Here is a 24,337-nt window from a genome sequence, read left to right as displayed (position 1 = left end):
TTTGATATTTTCTTTAATAAGCTTCCTCTCTGTCCCCTTAGACAACTGAGGGCAGGTAAAATATTTTCAAAATCTGGAGAATACCCAATGTGCATATGCCAACTTGATTAAACATATGGAATACATACTTGGAGAAAAGCCAACTGGCGACCTGCTTGAGTCATCTAAACACCCAAGCTGAGAGAGGTTAACATATAAAGATCAGCTTTGGACTTTGAAGTTTTCTGTTCTTCATTTTGCCTAATTAAGACAAGATTTAATAATCAAACCACTGTACAAACATGTACCTAAAAGTATAGGTTTGTTTCTAATTTGGGGAAGAATTCTTAACAGACTCAAAGGAATCAGCTCCACATGGGAAAAGGTCTCTGATAAGATTTGCTTTTCTCATTGCTAAAATGCAAATGCCTGCTTTTCATCTGAGTTTTATCCAGTGTGACTGAGGTTAGCATCCGCCTGTCAAAATCTTGAGTTTGATACTGAAAAGGAAAGATTCTGATATTAGCATACCATCTGAATCTGAAACGGTGGCAATTAGTTAATAAAAAACTGTATTCCAAAATATTCTTAAAGGTATTCATAGAAACCATTTTTAGATCACAATTTCAAATGGAGTAATTTACCTACTTTACCATAGTAGAATATGTACATCCATGTGTTTCTAGGAAATAGAACTAAGCATGGCAGAAAAGCTTATCTACTATCTAATACTGGTTTTAAAAACAAACCTAATTCCAGATCGAAATACTATAAGGCAAAAAATAAGATCCCTAATCTTCCCTCCCACATACATTTCTTGCACTAAACTGGACAATTTTTCAAGAATACCTAATAATTTTAAGTTGTGCTGAAAGGCCACAAAACAAATAAACAAACCTAACTCTACCATAATATAGAAAACATATGCAGAGTCACATACAAGTCAATGAGTTCAATGAGTATTATGCCATTAGTCAGAGAAGGACATTGACTCTCTCCTGATGATACCGATTTGATATAAAATAATTTGATATGAAATAATTTGCTAAATTTAGAGAAGTGCTACAGCAATAAAATAGGCATTATCTAATGACACATAAAGGGTCTGCAATGTATCGTAAAAGGTTAGAGAGAGAGTTGCCCCTGCCAGCCACCCCATCTCTAGCACCCCAATCCCACACACACTTTTGCTACTTTGAGAGTAGCAAAGGGCTAGGCTGGAAAAATTTCTGTTCAGAAGCAGGGTATCCAATCCATGCTTCCTTCATGGCTCTGCCCTTGTTACCGTGGAGGCCAAAAGAAGAGAAAAACTCCAGCAACACTTGCCATAAAACCAGCACGTGATGAAGATCCCTCTCCCCTACTGCCATTAGAAAGATGATTAGGCGTCTGCCCATGAGAGTTTATTTTGTTTTGTTTTGTTTGTTTCTTATATCATGGTACAACAAAGTTATTACTAAGCCAGGTTTTAGCTATCCATTTATCAGTAAACAAACTATCAGTTTGCAATATAATGCCTCTCATGCCTCTGTAACATACTTGTAGATGATACAGCACAAAGGCAAGGGAATAGAATCTTAATACTCAGGACCTTAATATTTTCCAGGAATTTTCCAGGAATGAGAAGATGGTGCTTTTTTAAGCCTACCACAGCAAAGAGTAGTGGAAAAACTATCCAGACCAGGTTCTTTAATATCATTTTGCTTACAAATTCATAGAAAATCCTTTACTGGCCTGTCTGATATTATGCTGCAATCACTGTTTCTTTGTAGTTGCCTCAGCCAGAGACCTCCTAAGGATGTGGTATGGTACAGACATCCGCTGTCCATGTTAGCAACATTAAGACTTCCAGGAAGAAATGATCACAAGTTTCTGAGAAACTACTCCAAACGCGTATTGGAATGAAGTGGGGCATATGCAAAATAAATGTAACAAAGATGTATACAAGTTGCTGAGAAGTGCCTTACTGGCTAACCTTGGCCTATCTGCCATCACCTGTACAAACTTTTTGACATGTCAACGCACCACATTCAAGTCTGCCTCAAATCTTTTCTGCAACACTAAGAAATGAGGCTCCACATACATAGGCCTGTATGGGGTTGTGTGCCAAAATAGATACCTGATCATAAAAGATCTTGCAAATGTATCATCTCAATTGTGTACAAATGTCTCATGAACATAATGGTGGTTAAAACACTGATGTTGTGATGCTGTCCTTGAGCCAAGAAAGCAGGCTTAGGATGATCACATCCTTTTTGCCGTGACTCCCATCAACATTCCTCTTATATAACCATATCAGTGAAGAGATCCCCAATTTCCAAACCGGCGGTTAGAACATTTTGACTTGGCTTGGAGGCTTACTTTGTTCATGTGGATTTGCTGCTGGTATTGCTTCTGCTTCTCCAAGAATTGCTGGTGTTGCTGTTGAATGACCAGCTGAGCCAACGTGCTCTGAGGCAAAGGTGCAGACTGGGTTCGGTTCAGGGGTCTGTGACGGGGCAATTTGTGGGTACCTCTAATGCCAGGGGAAATTCTCTCTTTTGTTGCCAAGGGAGACTGAGGATGTAAGGGAACGCCACCTGAAAAAAAAAATACATGTATATGTGTGTATACACACACACACACACACACACACACACACAATTTTAAGAAAAGATAAGAAGCCAAAGAAAACAGATACATGGTATAAACTATAAGAAAATTAGTGAATTAGTGATGCTACCAGGCAAACAACAGAAGGTGTGGTCAAAAGGTCAGGTGTGGGAAGAGAGAAATGTCAAGGCATTGGACAGGTACGCATCTGACCATACGACTCACCAGTCTAGTCTGGTATGAATAAAAGTTAAATGAGGTGAGTCCTCCTACCCCAATTGGATCTGAAGGAATAAATAGAGGTGATAGCCTTTCCCACAGTACCAGGTATCAGGGAGACTTTTGTATAGCACTGTGGATCTCTATCAGGGTCTTAAGTAAAAGAGACATTATCCTGGATCACTAATAAAATAAAACCCTAAAATGATCCGCAAAAGGTGCCATAATGAATTACCAGCTACAAGAAGCTTTTGCTGTCGCATTTGTTCTTTCAATAATAAATGCTGCAGGAGAGCCTGGTGGCTGCTGTTGGGTGGCTTTCCCTCTAAAGTAACATGAGGGTGGCTGGAAGATGCTGGGATGCTGCCCCCGTACTGCCCAGGCAGAGGAACACCTTGCCGAAGTGTCTGCGTCTCACACTTCTGCTTTTCTTTGAGTGAATTTGAAGCCTGTGTTGAGAAATAACAAAAACGTTAATCCTCTATCATCCATGTGGGTCGCAGGGTCTCTAAATCATTAGATAAGTTTCCTATGCGATAGCTTCCCAAAACAAAATCCTCATCTTACCCAATGGCTGAGCAGGGAAAATGGACCTTTTCAACTAACTCAACTCAAAAAAGAAGGAATAAAAATAGGGTTGGAGCACTGAAGACAATTTAATATTGCCATTGTATTGAACATAAAAAGTTTTTTAAATTAAAATCAGAAGTGATGCTACATACACAATTTTAGGTGGAAAGAATAAATTCAAGAAATCTATTGTACATGATGACTACAGTTAATAACAATATATTGTACATGTGAAAATTTCTGAGAGAATAGATTTTCAGTGTTCTCACCATAAAAAATAAGTATGTGAGACAATGCATATGTTAATTAGCTTAAGTCACTCTACAATGTATACATATATCAAATCATTATGTTGTAAACCACAAATTATGTACCTTTTATGTGTCAATTAAAAAAACAAAAAAATGCTTATTTCAGGCTTAATAAGTGGAAAGTACATTTCTAAAATATTTTATACACTGTTTAAGTTAAAGGCATACTGGAAAGGTAAAATGTATTCAAAGACTATACCATGGGGATTAAGAAGCTGAAGATAAGATGGACTGTAGTTTTGGAGTTGCAAGCAAAAGGAACAATTTACCCTTTCTCTACATGGCTTCTAATGACTTCACAGAGCTGTAAGTGTCCAATGTTTAATTTTAAAAATTAAATTCTTAAAATAACCCAATGAAAGGAGGTAAAAATATGCAGAAATTTGATTTAAACAGTTTATATTAATTCATAACAGATCCCCAAATCTCTAAATATTGAATATGACATTCCAGATATTTTGTATAATAAACTACAAGTGAAATAAGATATCAAATAAAAATGCTATTAAGAACTTGAAATGTATGATAACACAGTAATAAGGCAATAATAATTATATCATCAATAGCAATAATGAATTATCCTATTCAAATGATTTAATGAATGGTGGTCATTTTGCTATTACAAAAGCAGGACTCTAATACCTCAAAATTATGTGGCATGTTTCTTTTCAAAACTCAAGTTTCATCTTTCAAAATTGCTGTGCACCAGGGAGGCGAAGCAATTTTCAGCGATGGAGAAATTGAAGGACAAAGAGGTAAGTGGTTTGTCTGAGTCACACAGCAAGTCAATGCAATGTTTAATCTAGAAGTGATTCCTTGTCCTGGCCTCTTTTCCTTAAAATTTCCCAGTATTCAGTGGAGAAATGGAATACTAGAGATTCCGTTGGCAAAGCAATGCTAAACTTGAAAAATTAATTGTGATGGCCTCATCCACACCAAAATGGAAGCAAAGAAAAATGAAACTTTAATCCAAACCACATTGGTTTATTCATCCAATGGTACCAAATCGTATTACCTTTGAAAGATTAAATGGTCTGGCTTTAGTACTTGGTCCTTTGGGAAAAAATTTTCCTTGACCACATTAAAAGTGGTACATGTGTGAGTTATTCAGAGGAGTGGCTTAGAACATACAAAAATAAGTAAAAATAAAATGCCTATTCATGTGTCATAAGAAGTTTTTGGGTTGGTATTTACTTATCGTTAGAAAAGATAGGAAATAGAAACAGAAGGAAAAATAATTTTTAATTAGTGATAACCATAAAATATTATCTGTGAATATTTATTTTTATCATTTCATTCCTAATTCCTTTTTTGTTTCTCATTTCATTTACAAATGTTTCATGTGGAATTTTAAGAGCATAGCTGAATTCAGTATTTTCAATGCTTTCTTTTATAATCCCCAGATATAAGACGACTTCCAAATTTTGTTTTTTTCTCATTGGTATAAGAACACAGTACCACATAAAATGACATTATGGTCTATTGACAATACCAGATATAGTAAGACATCTCTTAGATTGATTTTAAAATACGTATTGAAACTATGTATTAAACATACATGTGAACTTGACACATTCAACTCAGTGGAAGACTTGAAGGTAAGGATTGGCCAAATTGGTGATGAGAGTTGGAATAAAATTTTCTCTAAACCTAATGTATCATATGATCCCTGTATGCATACAATTTAATTAACATTTCAGAGATGAATTATTCTGGATAAGGCCCACACATTTTTTACAACTAAAACTGATACGGTTTTAGGGAATATGCATAGAATAATTATTGCCATCTTCTGCCAGTATGACAATAACATTTCAAGTTTAGCACTGCTTTGGCAAAGAGATCTCTAGTATTCCACTTGCTCTGCTGAGTACTAGGAAATTTTAAGGCAAAGAGGCCAGGACAAGGAATGACTTCTAGGCCTCCATGTAACAGTATGATACAGTGACTGCTTTCTTCCCGAAAGAACCTATTTCAGTTGTCAGGACTTTTAAACTAATTGATTCCCTTTGAATCTTCTGGGAATAGTTTAATATTTTTCTTAGACGTTTTCTAGATACATATTTGTCAGTACCAGAGAGTCAGTAACTTAAATTCCCAAAATAAAGTCATTCACAAAATAAATTCTATAAACATATGCTACTGTGCTTTCGAAGCTGTACCTCTCAGCACTGCCCTGGCTTGTGTTCCAGGTCTACCACTTACTGGCTCTGTGCTCTTGTGCTTTGAAACTCTCCAAGTCTCAGCTTCTCCTTCTGTAAAAACGTGGGCTGTAATCTCTGTTTCACAGGATGGCTGTGTGGAGCTATTAAAATAATATATCTGGAAAGTGCTTTTTTAAAAGCTATAAACCATTATACAAATGTTAGTTATTATGTTTACATATGATTATGTGAAACCAGGATAATTCTGATTTGAAATTAGACTGAATGTCTTTGAACAACACAGCAAATAGCAAACAGTGAAGGAGATGCTGGCTCTGTCAAGTTTTTCTAAAGTCTAAATATATAAAACATGAAAGAGAGTTCCCCTATGAAGAGATATTGCTTGGGTTGATTTAGGCTGATGCTGTGCAATGACTTACATTGAGCTGGGATGGCACTGCGGGAAGCCCCAAGGTAATGTTGGGTAAAGAAGGAGAGGTATAAAGACTTAGCAGGTTCATGGAATCTTCGTGAATTAGAATGCGTTGCTGTGAAACCATTTGCTGTTAAAAAAAAGAGGAGAGTCTCAAAATACCACAGTATCACAAATTTTACTGTAAAATGTTCTCATTTCGGAAAATGGGCCTTACCATAATTAAGAAAAGATTTTAAGTATTTATTTCATGACTTCTGTATCCAAAAGTTATAATGTAAAATTTAAATAAAAAATTTCTTCCTAAGACATAGTTATCAAATCTCAATAAAAGGCATCTATGTTCATTTTTTGCAAATTCATTTATAAAATTCTGGCTATACAAAACACGGTCAGCATGTTTGTCATCTGCTGATAAAGTACAATGATAAAATTGTATAATTCTGATTAGTATGTCTACTTCTTTTGTATTACTCAGTCTAAAAAATATGTATATAATGCCAACATAGTAGTTATCTTCATCTGAATCTTAATTTAATGTCATTTTATTGATGGGAAAATTGACCTAAGAAAAATCTTAGATGAAATATCACCATATAGGGCTTCCATAGTAATCACATCTTTTTTACTATAAACATTTATGAATAGACAATTCTGTGTGGTGTATTTTTAGATCATTCATATTCAGAAACTAAAGTAAATGTTAAAATGTTATGAGTCCTATGCCACAATAGCCTTCATTTACACTGAAATACCCTGAATGTTTTGGCATCACTGTGCTTTTTACAACAAATACCTTTTTTTAATCCATTACTAAGACTCATGTTTTCCCACATGTGGCCTAATATAGTTGCTTGAATTACATTTTCTGTTTAACTCTTGCTTCCCTCCCAGAAGTTTTATACAATAAGAGTTACAAAGGTCTTATTAGACCAAGGAACTCTGGCCTGATATGGTTCCCAAGGGAACAACATCCCTGAAAAAGAATACTCCATGTAACAGTATGACACAGTGACTGCTTTCTTCCCAAACAAAAAGCATATGGGACTCCAATAATAGACCACCTCCAAGAGGGATATTGCACACACGGGCTTTGACTAAAGTAAATATAATAACTTGTCAAGCATGTTTGGGGGAGCTGTAGATTTTCCCCTGGACAAACCTGGGATATCAATTAACTGGGGAAAATATCATGTGCTAATACAATGCAACCTCAGAATGTCACTGAAGAGTGATGCACCACCAAAACACAGGATGTTATTCCAAAACATCATCTCAATCATATGTTTGTTTGGAGATGAGTCCTAGTCTTAACATAATAAGAGCACAGGGTTAAATGTGGAGTTTTCTCATTGCAACTTGGAACTCAAAGCTAGTTCAGATTTTGTTATTTCTCAAAGGAACATGTCAGATATTTGTGCACGAAAAACAAGACGTATGTTGAAAGCAATAACATTACATTGACTTTATATGCAGCCCTTTAAAAAATTAGACGTCTAAGTGACATAGCATGAAGATTATTGGGAAAGATTTTAAAATTACAATGTGTGAGATTGTAATTTTATTTTTTGAGCTATCAGACAGAGTTGCATACTTGCTGTAAACAAAAAGGCAAGCTACTCTTTTACTCATACAAATAAAAATCTTTTCACGAAAATTTTAAGTATAGAATACATACCTGAACAAGAACAAAAGGAACATATAAGGAAGTAAAAATATTTTAACTAGCTTATTGGCAGTAAATAGTGACGTAAAATAAAAGGATATGTTATTCACTTATCTGTATTCACTGGAGAGAAAATAAGTGTGGAAAAATATGCATTTTAAATAGTGCATAATATTCATTCAAGGTTATATCTGCTTCTCACAGCACTGAGATATGGACTAGGGGATTTGACATGGACTGGGAGAATGGCACAAAAAATACCATGGACCTCACAAAAGAGTTGTTTCTTTGTTTCCCAGAGAGAATTTCTGTGATATCCTCCCACCTCATCACAGGAATCAGAATTAAACTAAAATGAGAAATAGATATCTTCTCAGACGTAATAATGGCAGCAACACACTGGCTCCTCACACTGGCTTTGACTAAAGTGAAGAGATGTGGGGACAGTCTTACTCTGGGATTGCAGATCTTTGTAGTTTCCTATAAAACTTGAGTAGCTCCATTTCCTCTGGCAGTGTACTGATACTCGGCACCTACCATGGTGCCCTGGGCCAGAATTTTTTGGAGGTTAACCTGTTCTTCACAGGTACTCTCAAGCTACCATTATGCTCATGCTGTCAATGAGGAAACTGAGTCATTTCTCCAATTTTGCTTCCATGTGGGACCAGCAACAAAACCTTTAAACTGACCAAGGCTATGAGATTTGTTGACAGCTGTTGCTACAGGGAATACGACTCTGCAACCACTGCTGGAAGACAGGGGAACCAGAGAAAAGTAGGGAGAATGCTGGTAGCTTTGGAGGAGAAGAGGAAACAAACTCAGGCTCTGAGGCTCATGGCAGGAATAAAAGAGTGCAACTGGGAGTCCGGGGACTTGGGCACAAGAAGAAAGCTCCAGCGACTTTATAAATGTCAGGATGTTCAAGTCATGGAGATAATTCTTGATGAAGTAAGGACGATTCTGTGTCCCTCACGTCGGTTAGGTATAGTTGGTTCTTCCCAAAGACTCTTAACTGGTACGTCGTCTCATAGAAACTTTAGGGACCCGGACATTGCTTAGCTTATCTCCTTGGATTACAGATAAGGAAACAGGCACAGCATCTATGTAGACTTTCAAGGTCTAGAATTACTTCAGAGAATTGAAAAATCATTTCCCTCGAATTATTTTCTTTAAATACAGCTTTCCTCAACTATGCTTTTTGATCAGAGCAGTCTATCTGTTCCACGTTTATCTCTTAACAAGACCCGGAGCCATAGTCTACACTGCTAACTCAGTACAGACACACTTGAAAGTCAGACTAACAGATTGGGAGGGGTACCATTCACCTGACACAATGAAAGATCCTGACCAGCATTCTTGCAAGGCAGGAAGACCATCCCATCTTAGCATTGCGGTGAGCTCACAGGTGTTTTCAGGCAAAGCCAGGATTTTTCCAAGAAGCAGTTTTGAATCTGGCCCAGCCCTTAAATCAGTGCTTTGCTATGATGCCAATACTTCGCCATTTAGAACATGGAAATGACGGTTTTAATCTGAAAATTTTTCAGAACCAAAATTTTTACTGTGATTAGATAAAATGAAAATAGTAAATGTATGAATGGCTATTGTTTAACCTTCACAAAATAATTAATGAGTAACTTCTCTGTGTTAGATTAATGGTGTTGGGTGCTAGGCATACAAAGATGTCCTATAAAACACCAATTCATGTGGTAGTTAGCTGCACAGAAAAGTAAAGAACTAACTCTTTGACTTGTGATAATTACTGTAATTAGAGGAAGGAGCATTATGTTAGGACATGAGATATGAAATGGGCCAAGTGCTGGGGTAGGGGTTGCCTACTCACATTTTACTAAGGCTTTTCAAAATCTTATTTAATTTCTCTCCTGTTATGTCAATAGGAGGGGCATCTCACAGATAATATTTGTAATTCAAATGAATACAAAACACATAGACTGAAACATTATGTCTCTCAATAGAGCTATTTATGTGGAATTGAAATTAAGCCACTGACTTAAATTAAAAGACTCAGAATCTCTTCCAAAAGGGACACTGGCTAAAATTAGAAAAATGGACAATGTCAAATGTTACAGGGATTTAGAAAGGTAAAAACTCTCATGTATTCCTGGTGGGACAGTAGTCTGCTATAGCAATTCTGTTGAACTATAAACCAAAATAATTATACTGTATACCATATGACCCAGTGATGGCTTTGCTGGGAATTCTAACTTTGAGAAATTCTCTCATTAAGCTGTAGAATGATAGGACATGGTATATATTGAAGGGCACCAGGACATCTACCTCGGGAATCAGTATGTGGCAGCACCCACCATGGATTTCTATGGTGATTGAAAGCACACCATTAGATTTCTGCATCCATAAAGACATGGTGTCTGGATCTAAAAACACATGCTAGGTGATAAAAGCAAGAAAATGGAATGATGCAGATAACGTTGTGCCATTTATATCCCATGAAAACTCACGGATGCAAAGTAAAAAATATATATAGTGTAAAAATTTGTATAAACAAGAACACAGGAGAGAATGATGCCTACGGGAGCAAGGAAAATGAAAGTGGGAAAAGGAGATGGAGAGAAAGAACCAAGGAAGGAGGGAGGGAGGCAGGGAAAAAAGGAAGAAGGGAAAGAGAGGAAGATAAACAAACACTTTTCTTAATCTTAAGAAGACAAAAAAGTCAATGATAGCCCTTGACAGAATGCTAGTTATACTAGTTATGTAAATAATTACCTACTTTTCCTTTTTTTTTTTTTCTTTTTGACAGGATCTTGCTCTGTTGCTCAGGCTGGAGTGCAGTGGTGTGATCAAGGCCCACTGTAACTTCAAACTCTTAGGCTCAAACTCCCGGCTAATGTTTGTTAGGTTTGTGTTTTTTTTTTTCTTTTTTCCTGTAGAGACAGGGTCTTTCTATGTTACCCAGGCTGGTCTTAAACTCCAGGCCTCAAGTTATCCTCCTACCTCAGCCTCCCAAAGTGCTGAGATTATAGGTGTGAGCCCCCATGCCCGGCCAATAATCACTCACATTTTAAAAAGCTCAGAAAATGTGGATATAGAATTTTCAGTTTACTGTATGTTCCAAATTATCTACAATATGCATGAGAATCAGAAAAAGAAAATATATATATATATACACACAGAATTTTGGTGAGGAGCAGCCTGGACTTGTGAAACGAAGTCTGGTCTAAGTGTCTTATACTTGAGCTCTCCCACTCATGGCTTGTAACCCTGGGCAGCACCCAGCTTCTCCGGACTTCAGAACCTTCAGCCTGAGACTGAAGCACCTCTGCCCAGTTCTATCAGGTAACATGTGAGTCTATTGGAATGGCATACAGGAAGACATGCTTATGAGTGTCAACCAGCTTTGGCTTTACAAGGTCCCAAGTCCCTGAATCCAGGCTATCTAAAAAGAATGTAGCCACGTTTTAAAAAAGAAAAGCCTCTTAATCATTTAATATTTGCCTATGGTTTTCATGGGATTTTTCAAGATTGTATTTATTTTCTATTCTTTCAGATAGCTCATAGAAAATTAAAATCTCCATGTAGTTAAAAAAATTGTTCAAGCAGTAGAATCTCTCAAGTTTCCATTTTACTGGACACCCAAGAAGGTGTTACTATAAAATGGTGAGACATATTGTGAGACCAAAAAACAAAAAAACAAACAAAAAAAGAAAAATCATTTGACAGAGTTTGCTTAGCATTTGAAACGCACTGATGTTTTGTTAAAGATCTTGCTTTAAAATATTGACTCATGTTATTCCTAGTAAATGATTATTTTGTCATAGCAACCTCCTTTCCCTGAGTCGGGGGTGGGGGGAACGTGTTTTATTTGCTGCTATCTAAAACCACAGATCTACACCCACTCAGAAGGGAGCATAACATTTACAGCAAATGTCACAACAACTATTATGAAACAACAGGCAGATGAGTCATGTGAGATTGGGGCAAAACAAGTGACATTACAGATGATTTTAGAACACTTAACCTTATTATTAGAATCCTTTTTAAAAGCATTTGTATCTGCTGGAAAGTTTATTTTAAAAAATAGCATAGCAGAGACAGCCACTAATGTTCAACTAGAAATAAACCAGCAGCTTGGCTACTGTTAAAATAGCTATCAAATAAATCTACTGAATCTAAAGTAATAGTGTTGATATCCATGGAAACATATTTGAACCCACAGGCCCACAGTATTAACAATAAAGTAACTAGATAGGTAAAGACATCTTTGACTGGAGTTGGAAATAGAAACCCTTGAGGTTTCAGCTCCCCAACCAAGTTTACAAATGAGTAAAGCAAGTAGCTCCAACAATCTGAGTTCTGGGACTGAGCATATGTAGGAAATAGAAGAAATGGAACAGAAGTGGTCAGAGCAGATGGAGACTCACTCTCACATGAGAGCTGCTGGCTTGAAGACAAACATGCTAATGAGTTTTCCCTACCAGGAGTCAGCGTTGATAATAACAACAAAAAGTGAACTTGTTCCGAACTTCATAATTTACCACCTGCCTTCCAAACACTGATTCCTTAGAACAAAGCTGCTAGTGTAGGTATTACGGTACTCCCTTCTCCTAGATCAGGAGTCTGAGGGTCAGGGGAAGTCGCTTGACCAATGACGATAAGGTAGCTGGTTTTGGAGCCAGGTTCAGGCTGAGTCTTCTGAGTGGAACACCCATACATTCCACTACAATGTGCTATTTCCTGAACCTTAATTTATGAGTAAATTCTCCTCTTACTTCTGTCTTCCCTTTATCTAAATTAGGCAGGACATGTGAATTACAAGATAGAAAATTTTGTTTTCATCTAGGGCTCAAGATCTTTAGATACAGCCGGACTTTCCTACTTCTGAAGCAGCACAATGGGATAGAATCCCATTCATTTACATGGGCTCTGAAACAATTAGGTGACATGCTTTTCTACTTACAGGCCATGAAATAAAGACTTCATTCAAATATACACTATTTTAATATGAAAATTCACCAGTGTTCCTTAAGCCAAAATAGTAGAATAAGCCTATTTTGTAAACGGTAAAGTATGCAACCAATTTTTTAGAGTGCAATACATTATGCAAATAATTCATGCCCTTAAAATATTTGTTGCTATGAAGTCCCGTACTACTATTAATCTTAGGAGACATCTGTAAAAATCATCCTAAATTCTAAATGATGGTTACTCAAGTATGGCTGAGAAATTTTTTTTCTCTTTTCTCCAGTTTGGGTGGAAACATTTAGTGCTAAAAAGCTATGATATTAACTTGCTGACAGTCTCAGTCTAAATTCCGCTGTCTCCTCACCTATCAAGAATGAATTACACTACAGATCTCTGTAAATGCAATACAGCAGAAAACCACATGTTAGCCATCAGGGTTGCATTTTTTGTTCTGGGCCACAGAGAGGCTACTCATCAGTGCATAAAGGTCTGCCCACCTGGCCTTTTGGATCATAGTTCAGGCACACAATTAATTCATTATGAGGTAAGTCACTGCTTGCTTTTGAACTCGTCTTTCCAGATTTGTAGGTGAATGTCCTGTCACTGACCTGAAGAAATACCTCTACCCTTTTAAACTCCATTAAATCACATTTCCTTCTGTTTTGTTTTGTTTTTCTTTTTTTAATGGTGTGGGTGAAAGGAAAGGTTTGCAGTGAGAGAATATGTTCAACAATTAGCTGAAAACCTAGGGTACCTAAACAGACGATTTGTGGCAAATTATGGCTTTAGAAATATAAAACAAATTAAAACAGTACAAGCAAAATCTTGTATTTACATTATTCACCAGTGTATACTTCTTGGTTGTTCCAATATGTTGTACTAAATACTATATGGACATATATATGTATTTACAGTGAAGGAATATACGTATCTTTTTTGGTAACTATCAAATCATGTTTTCCCCCATCTTCCTTTCTGAAAGGTAATCATCATGCTAAATTTTGTGTTCATCACTCTCTTGCCTCTTAAAAATATACTATTATGACGTATTATCAAACAAAGTATTGTATTACCGTTTCTGAACCTAGTAAAATGCTCCCTTGTTGTAAGTGGTCTTCTGAAACATTGCAATGACAATGCATTTCTTGGAACCAAACATGCTGCTGAATGTAGTCTAGTGTGTTGTTTTCATTTTTCAATGGCACAAAATCCATTCAGGGACTGAATAGAACCCAGATCCTTTGGTGTTTTCGTAATTACTAAGAATTACATTCTTCATACTGAGAGATAATGACAATCTAAAGTTTTTTTTTAAAAAAACTGTAAACAAGTTGTTCTTTTCCTGGAAATTTACTAAATAGTTGCAGAGAATGGACCAATATCGAGGTATAACTGCACTAACAAAAAGATGCTATCTACAACTAATAATCCAATAACTCCACTTATATCTCTGGTTACAAATATAAACAAAGTATTTATTCCATCTGCTATCATGTTTTTGAAAGGATAATGAAAAAGAGAAAGAGGGGTGACAGGATAGTAAGTAAGAAATAGATGTGGGACTGCAGACCATGTAGAGGCCAGAATTACTATTCTTTAAATAGCTGAAAATGGTCATAAACGACAGCATCTAGATATTTTGCTCATGTTCCTTGGAAATTTATTTGAGGGAAATTTTTGAAATCTAGAAGGAAGGTATATTCCCTTGGGGAGGGGGCAGTTTCTTTGCTTTGTGCAGACTCCCAATGTGTGAACTACAAATGTGGGGCCATGATAAGTTAACAGCTTGAGGTTTTGTGATCTGGGCTACAAATCTACACAAGGACTAGCTTGTTGTTAAGACTTCTGAGAGAGAGGATCTGCCCTCTGCTCTGCTCCACATCAGACAGCCCAGGGCAGGGGGGTCGGGGCAGGCGGGGGTGCGAACAGAGCAGTCAGAGGGGCAGTCAACTCACCAATGTAACATAGATATGGGCCTCTGGGGTGTCGGCTTAGTGTTTGCAGGGTCTCCTATTAGATTATCCTCCTTGGTTGGTACTAGGCTTTATCTTCTACCTCTTGAGTTTCTGAGGCCCTGAAAACCAAAGCTCAAAACTCAAGTGTACAAATGTGCCTAGAGCAAAACTGACTTTGCTGGCTTCAGTCCTTTGCTCATCAGAGACAACTTCTGGATTTCTGCCTTCACTTATATTCTGACCTGATAATTTCATAACTTATAAATAATTTATTATGCATATGTATGTTTGTGTTTGTGTGTATAAAACATATGAAATTACAGAGCAACAGCTGTACAGAGCCATTTCTGTCAGTCAAAATAACTATTTAAAATCAACTGGGCTGCCTCAGGAGACAGTGAAGTGAACTCCCTATAAGCAGATGCATTCTAACAGAGGCTGGATAATCACATGGCAGAAAAGCTATGGAGATGATCCAAGAATAAGAGACTTGACCAGTCCCTTTCTGTCTCAAGGTACCATGACTCTATAAAATATAAAGAAAGAAGCATGTTATATATCAGAAGTTAACACACCAGCTCTCCTTGTACAGAGCAATGCACAGTGAAGAAGGCATAATAACAGAAACAAAAATAAGGCTTTCAGTCAATTGTTGATGACTTCAAAACAGGTGATTTCATGAGTGGCTACTTTCAGACTCTTGCCTTTGATAGCCAAATACAGAAACTACATAGACAAATTCTTGATGACTTTTATATGGGCTTTTCTCTTAGTCTTGTATCATTGGTTACACTAAATCATGTGTTACATTAAACTAGTATCCTTTAATATGTCATTCTGCAAACATAGAGTTCATATCTTGTCCATGTTTATATCCCTACTGTGAGGCAAAATGACTTGAATATAGCAGGTGCCCAAAACATGTTTGCTCAGTGAAGCTTTACGCCCTTCAACTATCATACTGCAATGATTTTTCATCACTTTTCAGTTCAAATGGATAAAATCCACCTCACTAGGTTCTTCTTCTGAGAGGCCTGTAGGAGTTGTTTTACTTACTGATGTGTCTACTCACATCGGCATAACCAATAACCAAGCAGAGGGACTAGTAAGTGACATAATTGTCAGGCAGTGTGCACTGAGGATCACTAAAAATGTTTGACTGAGGATTACATTTCAATATTCTTCAAGCCTGGATTGCCTTCCAAACATCATTGGTTGTCTGATTTATAAATAAGATCAAGTTTACTGAATTCTACACATTAAAAAAACTGTAAGAAAAAATTGATATTTATGTCAGCTAATAAACATCAGTTCATTTCTTATAGGTTTATAATATTTACATTAGTTAGTAAATATCAATTTTTACTTGGTTTACAATATGTGGAACTGAGTAAACTTCAATTCATAAATATCATTTGGATATTAAAGGCCAACTCAGAAATATTACTTTGTATTAGGTAGCTAATCAGAAATTCAATTTTTAAAAGAAACAAAAAAAAAGGGTCTTACCTCAGCATGAGGGGTAGGGGGCAAAACTGAAGTCTCATTTTCAGTAACACTTCCAGTTGGCCCGTTGTTTGGTGAACTGGGACCAGAGCCTGGAGAACTGCTACTGACTGAGGATTCTGAAAAATATTGTGAAGTACAAATGTATTCATGAGGAACATACATTGATGAACTTTAGTTAGTGTAACATGTAACACTGGGCATGTTATTTTCCCCCAATGTAAATGCAAGCACTATTTCATGAAATAGAAAGAACTAAAAATTTCTGAAGTATCTCTGAATTTTCATACCACTTATTCTCCCTTTGTTTTCATGGCAAAACATACAACATAGTATTCAACAGTTTCTAAATAAGTAAAGATATCCAGTTAGAGAGGGTCACAGGAGCTTTGAATGAGAAAAAAAAAAGAAAAAAGAAGGTAATCTTTTCTTACTTGCTCTTATGCTATTGTAGAAAATAACAGTAATGAAGATAATAAACTTGTGAACATCAAAAGACAGGCTGTTAACACATGAGGTCCAGACCCATTCAAATAGGTCTGAAAAAAATTGTTCAAATGATGTGCTGTAAATTGATTTTTATTTAATATATTAAGGCTATACCTTATTATACTGTATACTAGTTAAAGTTATATGAAGAAAATACAATAAAATATAAAATCTCAACATTGGACTGATGACCTTGTACAACACCATCTGACTTTAACTCTACTCAACTTATTTTCCAGAAGATGAGAAGTTGCCTAAATTTAACGTGTAGATTTTTAAATACCAATATAACAAGAAATTCCTTTTAGCAAAAGTCAGGCAACAACAAGACAGATTCTTTATTTAACTCACCCTTTCCTCTTCAGATACAAAATTCACATGTACCTCAACTTATGCAGAAACTAATGCATTTGTTAAAACATTTAATTGAAAATATAAATTTCCATTTCCTAGAAATATAGCTAGAGAAGTCATCTTATCAAGCTTTGGCAAATTATTTATTCAGCTCTAATTAATTCCCTACCACTTTCTACAGTTCACTCATTTCAAAATTTTCCTAGTTGCCTCATCATTACACCTTGTCAACCCAACGCTGCACAAATGATCTTGCTTTTCAGAGACAGGACTTTTGTTATGATTTCCACCAGCATCTTTTCTTTCTACTCATGATTATGTTATCTACATTCTGTTTTCCCATTTCAAATATAAGGCACTTCTCTTCTTCTCTAATGCTCACACATTTAGTCTTACACATGATCCCATCCCCTTAAAAAAAAATCCTAAAAGGATTAGTTAGGTGGAATCTTCACACCCTCCTCCTACACTGGAATTGCCCCTCTAGTCTGACGGCGTGCTAGTAATTCTTGAGAAGAGGTGTGTTCTCACAATGTCCACTTACTTCTTCAAGCCCTGGCAATATAGCTTACCCACTATAACTGCAACTGTTCTCTCAAATGCCACCACACTTGAAGGCCTCTGAGAAAACATTCCTTTCCATATCCTTTCTACAGTGGCATTCTCTGCATCCATGTTTGTCTTTCCATCTCTTTGACTTTTCTTCCTCCTACCAATTCCTAAATTCAGACATTCACCTAAGTTTGTGGCTTTATCTCTTTTCTATTTCCCTTGTCAAAATCACTCAATATCATGATTTCATATGTCATTTTGGGGCAGAATTATCTCAGGAAAGTCATATTTCTTGCCTTTAACTCATAATTTCCAGCCCAAATTCCTCTGAAAGCTGAACATTTCAAGCTCCCCTACATATGTGTAAAACTCAATGTATACATTTTAATATTAACTGTTTCCTGCATATCTCTATTGTTTCATCACCCTAGAGTCATCCTTACTCTCTCTTTACTGCAAATATAATTAGCTACTAGGCCCTTTTAAGGATATCTTTACACTATCTCTCCATCTATGTATGACTACAATAATTTCAGTTTAAGACTTTGTTATTCTGTCATGAACTATAGCAAAAGTCTGCTAATATTTCTGAGTCACTATAGTAGTCTCTCAAACTTTTCTTTCAGACTCTTGCAAAAGGATCATACAAAGATAACTCACACCATGTCCCTCTGCTCCAAAATGGAGTCTAATATTATTTCCCACCATTGCCCTTTCTGTACTCTACACTCAGTCAAATTAAATCACCTCTTCTCCTTTAATGCCAAATACTTTTCCAGTTCATGCTTTTGTATCCTTTCTTTCCATTTCATTGCAGGCCTAATCCCACCTATAAGGTCAAAGCCTGGCTCATATAACATACGTCCCTCAGAGAAAGGGAACTCCCAGTCTCCAGGCAATATTTTCTTACCCTCTCTCAGAACACCTATAACTTTCAACTTATATTATAATTATAACTCTACTCAGAAATGCAGTGCCACTGGAAAGAATGTGAGGTTAGTGTAAGAATTCTAATCCTGCCATTTATTTACTGTGAGATTTGAGCAAATTATTAGTATCATTAAATACTTAAACACATTTTGCTCACTGCCTTTCTGTCTATATATCTTGTTTGCATTTTGATTAATCTTTTTTATCATCACCTGTTTTCCTTTAACAAAGAAAATGCAGAGATTAAAAATTCTTATAGGAACTTCTTTTTCCTAACTCCTAACTCTTGTCTTTACAATATGACTAACTGATTTCTCGTTAATGTCTCATTTCCATATCATTTCCATTTCCATATTTTTCAAAAACTACTTTCTTAAACATTCTGTCTTACCAATTTTAAATTATAATATTCATATTATTTTATGATATTAAGACTGAAGTATTTCCTTATGTAGAAATCACTGTGATAAGCACTAGAGTTCAAGGCAGCAACTGCTGTACCAGAGGATTCTATGACATGACACTGGATGGGATCTGGGAGATGGTAGCAACTGATTTTCTGAGATCTCTGATCTCAGTGCATGATATTGGAACTGGAGCTTGAAGAAGGGTAGCCAATGAAATAAGGATGCTGGAGTGGGGAGAATGGAAGAGAAGGCATTGCAGGCACAGGGAGAGTCAATTTTAACATTTGAAAGGAACAGAACTTTTTGTAGAGGGCAGAAAATACTTGAATTTGAAAAAAAAAAAAAGATGGCAAGTGGGTTCCCATGTCAATGAGGTGGAATGAGTTTGAAAATAGCTTACACCTGAATCTATGAAATGGGGAAGAGAGAAAAGATATAGAGGTAAGAGGATAACAGCAACAGCAACTGAACTGCTATGATGTTATGATAGTCTCTGACAAGACACTAAAAATATCTTAAGTATTAAGATACAAACAGATCTCATCCAAATTAGATGAAAGTTGGCAGAGCAATGGGAAGGAGTACAGGTGAAGATAGCTGTGTGTCAGCAGTCTGGAGCCTCTAAAGATATTTCGAGTAAGTGTGGTATATCAGTTAAAAATATCTACCAAAGCATCCACAAGTCCACTCACCAGAAATGCCTGTCTAATAAATGTACAAGTCTCTCTTCCAATACATATTGTTTCCTGAGATAAAAGGGTGAGTGCTTAATCTCACAAAATTAAGAAGAGAAATATATTTTAAATTTAAGGAAATTTGAGTAAAACTCTGGTAAATCATAATCCTTATAAATAAGAACCAATCATTACTGAGATAGGTATTGAGCTAAATGCCACTGCAATTTGGTATAGAAGAAAAAGTGACTGTGTAGAAAAAGCTATGATCAAGAAAACAGACTACAGAAAACAGAAAAGCACATTGGGATAAATAAATATCACTTCAGACATTAAGACTATGAAGCAAAATAAAATAGCACTATATTCAGTTTTTTCTTTTCTTTTTTTTTTTTTTTTTTGAGACGGAGTCTTGCTCTGTGGCCCAGGCTGGAGTGCAGTGGCCGGATCTCAGCTCACTGCAACCTCCGCCTCCCGGGTTCACACCATTCTCCTGCCTCAGCCTCCCGAGTAGCTGGGACTACAGGTGCCCGCCACCTCGCCCGGCTAGTTTTTTTGTATTTTTTTAGTAGAGATGGGGTTTCACTGTGTTAGCCAGGATGGTCTCGATCTCCTGACCTCGTGATCCGCCCGTCTCGGCCTCCCAAAGTGCTGGGATTACAGGCTTGAGCCACCGTGCCCGGCCCAGTTTTTTCTTTTCTAGAAGTTTTTTTCTGAGAGGGGGCCTACTTTCTGCAGTTAGAAAAACCACCTATCTACATTTATATTAGACACCTGATAGGTTTATAATTCTTCACATTCAATAAAACAAATTCACTCCCCAACTGCCCACCCCTGTCAAAGATCTCTATTAGAAAAACCTAAGATTTTTATTTACTTACATACAATAGTATTTCCTGGGAAAAAAGTCTGTAACTCCAAACTTAGAATTCAATTTGTCTAAATTAGTGATTATATTTAATGTTGGAAAATACATATAAACTCTAGTAAAACAATTGTATTTATTATTCACTGATTTAATATTTCTTATCCCAAGGAAGTATTTTCCATTGAAATCACTAACACTTTTCTTCAGATAAGCATATAAAGGTGTCCAGATTGTATAGGAGACTAAATATTTTTTCCCAAAATTGTCGACCTAACTTTTAAGTTGCATTAGAATACACGTTTCTACCTCCACTTCCACAGTCTTCCTCTATATTGCCTTCCTGTAGACACTGTCATGGCCAAAAGAGATATATAGAAAATGAAGAATTTTTAAAAACTTACTAAAAATAAGATCTGATCTTGGAGAACTAATACTAACTGCCCATATTGTTATAAGCACAGTTTTCCTTGAGAATGGGAAAAAAAAGTGGTTGCAAATTACCACTTCTTTCTTCATACAACCAAAGGAAACAATTAGATACAGTGCATGGCTCTAAGTAGGTACTCAAAAAACAGTAGTAAGTAGTAGTATTTTGGCTAGCATTTTTGGTTCTTACAGCCTTAGGTCTTTCATTTCAAACCAGTTACAAGTGGAACTAGGGGTGTTGTAAGACCTCAGGTTGAATTTCCTAACCCCTCTACTAAAACAGGCAGCTAAAAAAATAACTTCCATTTGAGACCCGTGAAAATGACAGTTTCTTCCCCTTCATAAAAAGCAATATATCCCTCTCCTGCCATAAGTCCCACTTCACTAGTAAACACATAAAGTCATTTATGAGTTCTGTAAATTTGTTGAAAAGTCAAGGTTTTGCTGTTCCATGTAGTTTAATTTTCCCAGATGTATTTTGTACATTCATGTCTGAGTACAGGGGAAAGTGTTCTTCTTGGACCTCCCTCTGCTCATTTCTGATCAAATTTCATTAAAAATTATATTCTTCTGGTTGGCATTCCCAAAATGGCCTGCCTGTTTCTGAAAAGAATAAGGTGAGGTTTGGTGTTCCCTAGTTATGCCTTGATTGACACATAGTTCTGTTTTTTCATTCATTTCCTGTTTAACACAGTTGGTGAATGCATAGCAAGGTTTATTGAACTACTTGTGAGTTTTCAATATAATTTCCTTTCAAGAAATAGTTCTCCTCAAAATAACTTTTAATATACAGCAGGTATATTTATTCTAAACTATTTTTTTTCATTCCTACTCCCAGCATTCATATGTCTGCCCAATCCTCAATTACCTGTCACCTCAAACATTCGCTTCTTGAATGAAGTGACAACATTTCCATCCTTCCGCCTGAGTAAGGGGCTGCTTCTCCTCTCTGCCACTTTCTGTTTTAACCTGGACCGCACCTTCAAGTTGGGCTCAGAGGCTGGGGATTGAGACAAAAAAAATAGATAAAAATTAAAAAAATAGAGAGCCAATTGCTCCTGTGTTAAAAAAAAAAAAAAAAAGTCTCACTCTTTTCTTGGTCCATTCTCATTCTCAAATGAAAAACTCAAGCACATAAATGAGGCATTGACTCTATATTAATGAAACAGGCAAATGTTGCAATTATTTTTATGAAATGTGTGAAAGTTTTTTCAACTTCTCTAAATATGAAAGTAAAAAGTAAACAAAAATATAAATTTTCTACTTATTTTATCTAGCAGATTTGGGATTGTTAATGGGACGTTTAATTAATAATTGTGTTTGGGTCACAGTAAGATTTATTATACTTCATTGTCAGGCCTTTTAATTCTCTCAAGGGTGAAACTTAATAACCACTGAAACAGTAACTTAATGTGATTTTAGAGACTCTGACCTGGCTTGCGGTAATAAGAAGACACCTCTGAAGCATAAAATTTATGTCTAATTCTGATTCCTGGAATATTTCTTTGTCAGTAGTTTCTAACCTAAAACCTTGGGAAAACATACTCTGTGTAATGACACCAAACCAACTAGAATCAATGCAAATAAGACATTCTATACATTCAGTATACTATCAGCTGGAAAGAAAAGGTGGCTAAGTCTCTGAATTGAAGGTTCTGAGTTAGGTTATATATTCCATAATACAAATGCACATTATTCACATGTATGTTACCATTTATTTTGTATTCTAAACAGTGAAGCTTATTATAGAGCTTCACTATTTTTAAAATACCACTTATTTTAAAATAATTATACTTTAGAAGAATGGAAACATTGGATTGCATCTCTGCGTGACAGAAGTGGATGATGATGATGGTGGTGGTAGTAGTGATGGTGGTGATGGTGGTGGTGATGATCATCATGAAAAGGATATTTCTGATGACAATTAACATTTATATAGTCTTTTCTATGTTCCAGTACTATTCTAAATGTTTTATCAATATCAACTTGTTTAACCATAAAACATCTAGAAAGCCTATGCCTATTTATAATTTGATTAGATCAATGAGGAAACCAAAACACAGAGAGAGGGTAAGTATCTTGCCCAAGGTTACAGAGGTAAAAAGGGATGAAGCCAGGCTCTGTACCCAAGAAGTCTGGCATAAGTCTATTCTAAATACTGAAAATGTTGCTCCTCCAGCTTCCCTTATGTATTATCATCATAAAAATTATAGAACAGTTTTTCCCAAAGCACCACTAATCATCTAGAGGAGATACAATGTTATAATGTAGCTAGATTTTATCAGTGAAAATATTTTTGAAGGAATTTATATTTTTGCCAGACTGCAAGGGATATCAAAGGTAGAACTTACAATTCTTCTCCACTTTTTTTTTTGTTTTAGTCTTCAAATATCTATAGTTTTTGCTTTAAGCTTGGATGGAGAACTCTTGCATTATACGTTTTCTTGGAATTGGCTTGGTGAGATAGGAACTTAACAATGAAGTTCAGATACAAAAAAATAAAGCTAGCTACTTTTTTGTGTTGTAAACCTGATTTTATGCCTGAAAATACTGAAAACATAAAAAAATCAAAAGCCTGAAAATTCTGTAAAAGCAGGGTGTCAAAAGGTGGGGCAGAGATCAGGGGTGAACACAAGCTCAAAGTGATAGAGATCTGAAATGTATCACTTGCTGGGACTCCCACACAGAGGCAAACAAACCAACCAATTTGGGAAAGGATTAGGATTCTTGCCAGACCTTCCAGTAGTGGCAACACACTTCACCTTAGTGTAGGAATCTATCTCAGTTTCTAACTCCCAACTTACCCAGGAATAAAGTGAGATACTGCGACTGTATTAATGTACTTAGATATGTTTCCATGTACACATTTATTTTTAAATTCTTTTTAAAATATTGATCTTGCCTCCAAAAAGTTATAGATAATAAATATATTTATCTAAAACCTAGAAAGGAAAAATAAAGAACCATGAATCCCTAGGTGCTAACTATATTGGTATCCTCTGTAGCCTTGCTAATAACCATACGAAATCACAGATTCTCAAAACTTAGATGGAGATATGATTTTATAATGAAACCTGATGGATTAAATGTTGCAAATTGGCAGTCTATAGGGAATAAATCAATTGATCACTTCAAAAGGCAGTGGGTGGACTAGAAAAGACCATGCATTTTCAGTGAGGGATGGGAATTCAGTCTGCATGGGACTACCTTCCCGTTATGAAATTTGCAGTGAGATTCTAGTGCTTTCTAAGCTGATTCGTCACTTGTGAAACATAGCTTAATGCCTTTCCAATTAGATACCTAAGAATAACTGTGAAGATCTGG

The 24,337-nt window shown here is 36.0% G+C and overlaps 1 protein-coding gene across 8 annotated transcripts in view; it reads right to left on the bottom strand.

The window, feature by feature from the left end:
* HDAC9 (histone deacetylase 9) overlaps positions 1-24,337 on the bottom strand; it is a 418,509-nt gene that overhangs the window by 352,117 nt on the left and 42,055 nt on the right. For 4 of the 8 annotated variants that reach the window (XM_033194714.1, XM_033194709.1, XM_033194706.1 and 1 more), the window contains exons 5-9: positions 21,882-22,013; positions 16,317-16,432; positions 6,256-6,378; positions 3,026-3,239; positions 2,341-2,558 (exon numbers count right to left, since the gene is read on the bottom strand). In XM_033194714.1, coding sequence (XP_033050605.1) covers positions 2,341-2,558; positions 3,026-3,239; positions 6,256-6,378; positions 16,317-16,432; positions 21,882-22,013 — 803 coding nt within the window. The remainder of the gene's footprint in view (positions 1-2,340; positions 2,559-3,025; positions 3,240-6,255; positions 6,379-16,316; positions 16,433-21,881; positions 22,014-24,337) is intronic. The other 4 variants (XM_033194713.1, XM_033194711.1, XM_033194712.1 and 1 more) reach the window with 1 other exon arrangement.

The sequence above is a fragment of the Trachypithecus francoisi genome, unplaced genomic scaffold (genome assembly GCF_009764315.1).
Source record: "Trachypithecus francoisi isolate TF-2019V2 unplaced genomic scaffold, Tfra_2.0 Lachesis_group4, whole genome shotgun sequence".
In the NCBI taxonomy this organism is placed as follows: domain Eukaryota; kingdom Metazoa; phylum Chordata; class Mammalia; order Primates; family Cercopithecidae; genus Trachypithecus; species Trachypithecus francoisi.
The sequence above is the reverse complement of the archived record's forward strand: the minus strand, read 5'-3'. Positions and strand labels throughout refer to the sequence as shown.